This window comes from Chenopodium album, chromosome 14, assembly GCF_948465745.1.
Source record: "Chenopodium album chromosome 14, dcCheAlbu1.1, whole genome shotgun sequence".
NCBI classification, from domain to species: Eukaryota; Viridiplantae; Streptophyta; class Magnoliopsida; order Caryophyllales; family Amaranthaceae; genus Chenopodium; species Chenopodium album.
The window spans coordinates 41,546,320-41,555,708 of NC_137847.1; the positions used below are offsets into that span (position 1 = coordinate 41,546,320).

Consider the following 9,389-nt stretch of genomic DNA (forward strand, 5'->3'; position numbering starts at 1 on the left):
ATAATAATAATAATAATGATAATAATAATAATAATAATAATAATAATAATAATAATAATAAGAAGAAGAAGAAGAAGAAGAAAACCTTCTAACTTCCACGAGTGACACCACCTACAAATAGTTGTTTCACAACAAAAACCCACATCTATCCATCTTACGTACGACAATTGCCAATATTTTTTTTCTCCTTTGAAACATGACATCTCCAAACCAAGAACAGCCCTACTATCCCGATCACGATGCCTTCGGAACATGGGAAACAATTTTTGAAAAGCATATCTTCCCAAAGATTAACGAAATCTTCTACCTCTTTAACTTAATGTCATTGAACTACAAATACAATGAGCGTGTAGGAAAAAGGTTAAACGATAATGTAGATGTGGACTACACTCAGTTAGAGTCATTTTGCTGCAAGGATCTCGTGAGAGTTAACATAGCTACCTGCGGGGTAAAACACGGGTGCTTTGATGAATTAATGGACTGCGAAATTGTAACTGGACTACTCCTATGAGGTATCGTGCATTATCAAGAGGGGTTAAATACCTTGTTAAGACCTATGGTGGAATATGGAAGAGGAGGACTTACGACTCCTGGCTAGAAAGACGTTGGTTTATCAAGGATTGAAGATGGGACTACAATTAAGCCGCATTCACTAAGTTCATGTTAAGCATTTAAATTTACATGTGTTTTTTTGAGTGATAAGGGTAAAATTTATTGTATTTTCTTTTATTAGGGTAAAATTATCGTATTTTCTTGTTTTGTTTGTTAACCGTTTAAAGTCACCATTGTCTGGTGTAATGGCTTGGTGTTTTATTTCTTCCTTAATAATAATCTATATCGCCTTTTTATTTCATAGTTTACATGTTTTGAAGTACCTCCACTAATATATACCATAAATCGACATGTGATGCTGTCAAATTATTTCTGATACATTAATTAACAACAACTAAAACTTAATAAAAAAAAGTAAAATAAACACGATGCGTATGTAATATTTAGATGTCAAACTCAACACTTGGAATAACATTAATCATCCATATCAATATCATTGTCGACATTCCATAGTATTTAAATACCACCCGTTAAATTGTATTTATAAAGTAGTCAATAATTTATAATTCTTAAAATAAGAAAACGATTCTATAAAGTACTTATACATACAACTAAGTTCACAACTCCGTCTTTACTTCAACATTTATGGTTCACAACATGTGCGTATAACTTTTTAGTTTAAAATACCACTAAAAATAAAAAGATATTATTATCGTAGTCAATAGATATTCAATATAGTTTTTTTAAAAAAGGAAGTCTTATTTTCATGTGGAATATTGTCCATTAAGTTTCTTTTTTTTCAAAAAAAAAGATTAATTTTTCTTTTTTCATTCTTAAAAAATGTACCTGGTTTTTTCTTTGAAAATAATAACATAAATATATAAAAAATTATGTTATGTCGTTTCAGAATCAAGAACTTAAATACAATTAATTAATACAACAGTAAAAAAAGGTGATATATTAAAAAAATCATTTAAAAGAAAAAATAACAAGAGAGGTCATTGAAGGGACGTGCATCTTCCAAAAAAAAAGAGGGTAAGATGAATAGGCATCTTTGGATTATCATGTATTTAAAGAACCCTAGTGATACTTAAACTTCTCATAAAATTTTTCTCTGTAACAACTTTCAATCGGTATTCAAAAACCTTGTCCTCTTATCAACCTCTACAATGGCTAGTCCAGATGGCGGTTCTTCGTCTAACACGCAACCCGATATGCAATTGGTTGGTTTGCAACACTATTTATCTTTTTTACATGGTCGTTTTATTGAGGCTTGCAATCAACAGCAAGCGACAGAAAAAAGAATAGAAGAATTCCTTGTGCTAATAGAACAAGTTAAAGTGGACATTTCAAGGAAAGCGTTAAAGGAAACCCAGCCACAACATCGTCCACATGCAGGGCCTGTCCCGAACGAGGGTGTTGATGATGATCTTACTAAATTGTGTCTCTAATGCTATATAAGATTTTCGTCTTTTTGATGATGGGGGGATGATTGCTTCACTAAATTGTGCCTTTTGTTTTTCTATTTTTTTTTATGAACATATGATGTTTAAGGTCTGAAGTTCAGTCTAGGTCTGGTTTGTATTTTGTTTTGATTTTATTAGTGCAATTATTAAAATATGTTTTGTCTTTTTAATACATCTGTTACGTCCTTTGCGTTTCTACGAATTCAAATATGATATTCTAAATAAATAAAAAGTTACATTTTAAAAATACCGATGCCATTTAAAATGATTAATTAACAACCACGTATAAAAAAGGCTACAACTTTGCAAAAAACGGATATTATAATTTTTTAAAGCAAACACAATAATGGAAAACAGACTTATTTAGTTCTACGAGTTGCAAAATAGATACAGTTCCACATTATTCAAAATTTTTTTCTCCGCCTCTTATTTGTGAATATGATCCATATTTAACAAGGGTTTTAGGTGAAAATGTGAATAGGATACACAACACATGAACACTTATTTATAGATCATTTTTGGAGGGAATTATCCCGCCAAAAAAACTAAAATTTTATAGTAATCCATGGACAAGTACAATGTACCCCATTCACAATGAATACAAACCCATTTTATTGATATGATACTTTAAAATCCGGAACGATTCTAGGATTATAATTTGATTATCATAAACAATTTATTTTAGTGGATATTTATTAACATGTTCTCCATCAATGCATGTGTAGGGTTTCAAATAAAACTCAAATGAAGTACAAACTAAATTATTAATGGATTATATTTTTTATTATTTTCATTGATGAGAGATTGAACACGGGTTCTCCATAACAAGTATAGTCCCAATTAAGGTTGTTATCGGGATCCTACCATGCATCGATGAGGGGGGATGGGATTGAATCGATAGAATCGGATTATAGGATCGTAAGATCCTACTTAACAACGAAAAATATTATGTATTATGCTATAAATTGACTTAGAAACATTTCTTTTAAGGGGTTTTAATGCTAAAAGAAATTGGTTTGCTTAAGAATAAAGGTTGAAGTTCATTTAGGTTTGTTAGTATGGTAGTTAGAAGATTAATAACACAATATTAGATTGATAAATTATGTGCAAATTTAATTTGTGAAGAATGAGACCTTAACTATGACAATTGCAAGTTTTCAATTGATAAAATCATATTAATGTCTCGGATTCGCTAATTTATTAGCGATTATTAGTGTATACATTAAATTTAGGTCCATATTACTTAATGAGTAATAAAAAAATATGTCAAAATAAATTACAGTCTCATATTATAGTGAAATGTGGGATTGGATTGTAGGATCATAATAAAATCGTAGGATCGTGTTGCGATCCAACGACTCATAATTAATATCAGAGTGGGATTGTAAGATCCTACCAACTTTAAGATCCTACCAAAGATCCGGATCGATCACGCAATTTTGGATCCTAGAACCGTAGGATCCGGATCGAGATTTTAACAACTATGGTCCCAATACCACACCAAAAGAGTGTGTATAAGGATTTAGAATAGTTACAGTTTACCTCTCTGTTAACACATGTTATTAAAGTACTTATAGTTTTAAACTCCGTGACAACACATAAAACGTGAGATTTTAAGCGACAAAAGGAATGACAAACAACTTACTTTTAAAAGTATAAACATTACACTATTTTTAAGATATCAAATAGAAGAAATCATTACAATCTATAAAAGCAACTAAACATCTTTAAACTAATCCATTTTGAAAGTGATGCACATTATAGAACAAGAATTGTACATAAATTATTGTTATTTATTGTTGTTAGTACATATTATTAATTTAACCTCATGCGTACGCTTATGATTAGTTTTTTTTAACCCTAAACCCTAAACCAAAAACCCTAAATATAATTATATGAAGCAATAATGATCATTATGTATTAAAAAGAATCATTTTAATATAAACTAGATCATATTGACACTTATAGAATAAAGAAATTGATTTGACATCAACATCAAATGTATTTTTTTTTTAAAAAAAGACGATCAAAATAACAACTCGAGATATCATTTTGTATTTATAAGAATGATGGACATGAATTGACATCACGATGAAATGGTACAAAGTTATGTGAAATTAAAAAACTAGGTGCTACAAATAAAAAAACAAATTATAAAACGATTACATCAATTAACAAATGATTTAATTAAATAGTAAATGTTTTTGAATATGATGAATTTAATCAATGTATAATTTCAAACCCAACGTAAATAAGAATCCTATTAACATTTAACGAGTCATATTATATTTAATAGAATCACCTCATTCTTTTTAATATAAATACATATGGTACAAAAACATAAGTAATATTATAACTGACTTGCTGATACCCTTTGGTGTAGTTGGTGAACATGTCCTTATTTATCACAAGTGGCCCGTGTTCGATTCCCGACTACACCATTTTTTTTTTTTGGTTTTTTATTAAGGTTTAATTTAGGCAAAATATATACTAATTATTTTTTTCATTCATGATTGCTTTAAAGTCAATACACTACCTATAATGCTTGTTTACATTTTAATCTCCTATTTACCAAAAATTATTACTTTTAATTATCAATATAACTAATCGAGGTCTGGTTTCATAATAAAAACAAAAAAAACTTTTCATAATGTCAACATTACACTAGTTTATTATTAGTATATACATATCAAATGGATGAATCATTACAAGTTATAAAAACAAATAACACATCTTTAAAACCCATAAAAGGTTTTTCCAAGTTATAACACATATCAGAATTGTATACCAGTCTGATTTCTTTAAATTCCATAAAACAAGGTTTTTCGAGTTTAAACAGCATCAAAAAGGTATTTACAGGGACAATACAAATATTTGATTGCTGATTCATATCTAACATATTACTTAGTCATTCAACTCAGAAACATAGGATGGATGCGGGGATTAACATTCGATTGTTGAGAACTATTATAAGAATTCATGGCTACTTGTCCGGGAACGCCTCTGCTAAAACTATGTAGGTTCATATTTGTTCCAGGCTGTTGAAATACTTAACTAATAGGAGGGCTTTGATTTAGTCTTGGGTATGGGTTGTACTGGTACGTGCGTCGGGGGTCGACTGAACCATACGGAACTGGACCAACGTAAACAGAACTGAAATTACCAGTATGTTGCTGTGGATTTACTTCATGAAATTGGTTTGCGTCACCAAACATATCATTGTCAAAATTATCATCCCCATCACCGTCATCCTCAGGTTCCTAAACAAAGAACATTTTAAAAAAAAATGTTAATGATACCAACAATTCAAAAAAATCATTTTAAAAACAAAAAAATGTTACTGATACCAAGATTTAAATCAAACAAGAATATTTGTAGTTCAATCAATCCACCTAATGAACAACAAAAATTTCTAACCTGATCATCTTTCCTCTTCCTTTTCTTCGATCCTTTCTCTGATGGGTGTTTATTCCTCGTAGTCTGTCCCCTTCCCACACCTCTTTTGACTACTGGATCCTTAATGTTCCTTTCTTCAGGCGGTTTTGTATTCCGTTGAAGGTTTTCTTGGTTTTGCTCCTTCGGCCTAAGCCTGCGCCGGCCGAACACCCTGTTCACTGAAGGGTCTGACCAGTCATTTCCATCTTTCGTGGATCGAATACCAATAATTGCTTCTAGAATACCACGGATTTTATCTAGTACTGTCAAACGGTTTGACAGTTCGGGTTCGGTTCGGTTTGAAATCGGTTTGGTATTAAATCGGGTCGGTTTAAAATCGGTTTAAGTGTCTCACGGGTCGGTTTCAGTTCGGTTTAAATAGTTATCGGTTCAATTCGATTTCGGTTTATTTTTGAGCGGTTTTAATTCGGTTCGGGTTGTAAACAGTCCGGGTAGTAAATGATTCGGTGCAGACGGGTCACGGTTTGTTAACGGTTCGGTGTAAACAGTTTTTATCCCGGTTCAAACAGTTTCGGGTTGGAAACGGTTTCGGGTTAGAAACATTTCGGTTTTTTTTCGGTTCAGTTTATAACTAGTTCTGTTCTTTTTCGGTTCAATTTATAACTAGTTCGGTTCTTTTTCGATTCAATTTAATAACTGGTTCGGTTCTTCTACGGTTTAACATTATTCGGATCGGTTTCATTTTGAGTTTACTAAATTACGGTTCGAGTCGATTTTCGGTTTCAAAAACTCGATTGTTTATTGAGTCGTTTGGATTCAGGCAGTTAAATGGTTCTGGATTGAAATTTGATAGTACTTGCTAACCTTTTGTTGGTTAACAAATTTTATATTTAGTCGAGACTTCATCATTTCATAAATAGGCATCAAATTATATACAAATTCTCATTGATTTTATAAATACATATCATGTTCTGTTTCAAGTTTAGCCATACCAATCTTACTAGTTTGTAGCCGATTCGTTTATAAGTTGTCCGGTTCATAAAACGATTCGGTATGCAAGCGGTTTGGTTAATAAACGGTTCGGTTTGTATACAGTTCGGTGCAAACGGGTCGCGGGTTGTTAACGGTTCGGTGTAAACGGTTTTTATTCGGGTTCAAACGGTTTCGGGTTGAAAGCGGTTTCGGGTTAGAAACAGTTAGGTTTTTTTTTGGTTCGGTTTGATTTCAGTTCGGTTAAGAACTGGTTCGGTTCATTAACGGGTTCGGTTCTTATACGGTGTAACGTTATTCGGATCGGTTCGGTTTCGGGTTCATTCACGTATGGTTCGGGTTGATTTTCGGTTTCAAAAAAATGGTTTTTAATCGGTTCGGTTCTCATTTGGGTCGGTTTGTTTTGGGCAGTTAAACGGTTTCGGTTTGAAATTTGACAGCACTAATTTTATCGGTTGCTTCCTTATACAATTTCAGTGTCTCATCGCTATGGAGTGCAAGCGTTGACAAGTATTGATGTCTCGCGTGAATTTTGTTCTGCTTTTTCAATTTCATCGAATCGTTAGGGTCGTAATACGACACAATAATGCCTTCATAATCCCTTACTATATTCTTCCTCCAACGATCCAAAATGTATTTAGAAGGAATACAGTCAATGTCTTCTTGCTCAATGGCCCTTATAATATGTCTGCAAAGTATTCCACAGAACTCAAATAGTTTGCATGAACATAAAAATTCACCTTTTTCCTTGTCCACTGAAACCTTGAACATTTTTCGCCTTGCTTTCCAAACAGGTATCGGAATCTTCTCTTCTGCATTGTACATAACTTTTGTCCCCTCATTTCCTTTCCTCAACACATTTGTTAGCCTTAGGCCTATCACCTCATCTCTTACCTCAAGAAATTTCTTATTTGTGTACGCCTTGCTAAATACGCACTCCGCCAAAATTGTGTTATCATAACCACGAGGTTTACTATGTGAAAGGAAATTCAATTCCTTCTCATCTTTGACTTTCTTCTTATTGCTTTGCTCAAGTTGCTGCATGAATTGCAACAGCTCAGTGTTCACAGCAACATATCCCTTAATGCATCGGTTTTGTCCTTCACTCCGCTGGGTTGATGACATTCCAACCCAAAATATACCCCTCCAGAAACCGGGGGCCCAGTGTTCCCTATTCTCGCAAGTGTCATTAATCCAATAGTTGTTTTGCAACCGATATTTTATCACCATTTGTTTCCAAGAATCCTCAAATTCTTCTGCGGACAGCGAAGCATGCACGACAATTCTCAAATCAGCTTTGATCTCCTTAAATTTCTCTAATTTTCCTAAATTCCTGTGAGCATTTTGCAAAATGTGCCATATACAAAGACGGTGTGGCACATCAGGAAATACTATTTTAACCGCCTTCCCTATAGCTTTACACTGGTCGGTGATGATGCCTTTTGGCGGCTTCCCCATACACTGCAGCCATTGTTTAAATACCCACTCAAATGTTTCTGCGTTTTCATTAGTAACTAAGGCTGCACCTAAAATGATTGACGACCCGTGATGATTACACCCAATAAAAGGAGAAAATGGCATATGGTACCTGAAAAAGGTAATATAATTTTATTCAATAACTTACAACAAAATTCAACATGATACTTTAAATTAGATAATGAATCTTTAAACATACTCATTGATTCTTAAAGATACATTACAGTACAAAGAATAAACCAGTAAAGAGAACTTCAGCGTTTACAATAATTGAAGATGGTTCTTTTCTTGATATAAATTATAAACACAAACTACAAATTATAAAACAACTCTTTACAACAATCTTTTTTCCTACTTAATAAACACAAATCCTTGCTATGTACAGTTCTATTCTATTAATTTATATACAAGATGTTATAATTTATAATCAGATTCTGTAAATTACAAAACGACTCTTTAAAATTTTTTTGACTATTATAAATAAATCACAAATACACAGCCTGTATTAATCTACTTAAATCATACAAACAACCAAACATATACAGTAAAAGCAACTCTTACTTGTTGCATAAAAATGTTGTATCAAATGTAACTATATCTCCAAAGTCTTTGTATTGCGAACGAGCCCTTGCATCAGCCCAAAATACATTCACAAGTTTGCCCTCTTCATCTGTTTGGATTGCACTATAAAAATTAGAGTTTGCTTCTGACATCTTTTGAAAATATTCTTTTACTGCATCAGCATCCCCACCAAATATGACACGTCGCCGAACAATGTTTACTGCATTTCTCAAATCACTCTTGTTGAAACTTAAATTCTCTTGTCCTCCTCTAGCAATAACAATCGAATTGTAGCTTTTGGTCATTGAAATTCCAGCCGAGTCATTTAAGACCATGTTCTCATAAACACCGTCATCAATGCCCCGATAATTCACCATCAGCCGGCTATCATTTGGAAATAGTTCATGATTGTGGGACAACACACAATTCTTAATGTAAAACCAACCATTTGAGAATCGTGCCTCAACACACACGTTGCACTTTGTAGGAGCACATGATATCTTCCTTCCCGATTTCTTTTTCCTCCTGTCTTTTGTACCCATCTTACACACCAATCTAATTACGAGACATCATGTGACCTTTAGTCTTCATCTCCCCAACACCTAGACGATTTATTCCTTTTTCACGATACTCGTTCATTATTACACTTGATCGAACAAAACATTGAAACCCTTTCTCGAAGGCATACATATGACAAAACTTTGTAAACTCTTCACCACTTGCAAAATACATACCCACAACTGGAGTACGGCTGGATTCTTCTTCTCTGTTTGACCTATTCGGAGCATCGTGTTCATCTATATTTGTTGTTAACCTCAACCTCATCCTCTTCATTATCAATGTTATTATACTCAGCATCTTTATTGAGATCGAATGGCATTTTGCTGCATCTTCTCCTGTTACATCGTTTGATTCTGAATCTACGATTGAGCTAACCACACCGTTTAT

General features: G+C 32.9%; 1 protein-coding gene across 1 annotated transcript; it reads right to left on the reverse strand.

Moving 5' to 3' along the window:
* Positions 1-5,068: 5,068 nt before the first annotated feature.
* LOC145578070 (protein FAR1-RELATED SEQUENCE 5-like) lies at positions 5,069-8,983 on the reverse strand. Its single transcript, XM_081635469.1, has 4 exons — positions 8,442-8,983; positions 6,874-7,992; positions 5,436-5,625; positions 5,069-5,278 (listed from the first exon to the last, which is right to left on the reverse strand). Exons 1-4 carry the CDS (start codon positions 8,981-8,983, stop codon positions 5,069-5,071), a joined length of 2,061 nt encoding a protein of 686 aa, XP_081491595.1.
* Positions 8,984-9,389: the final 406 nt, after the last annotated feature.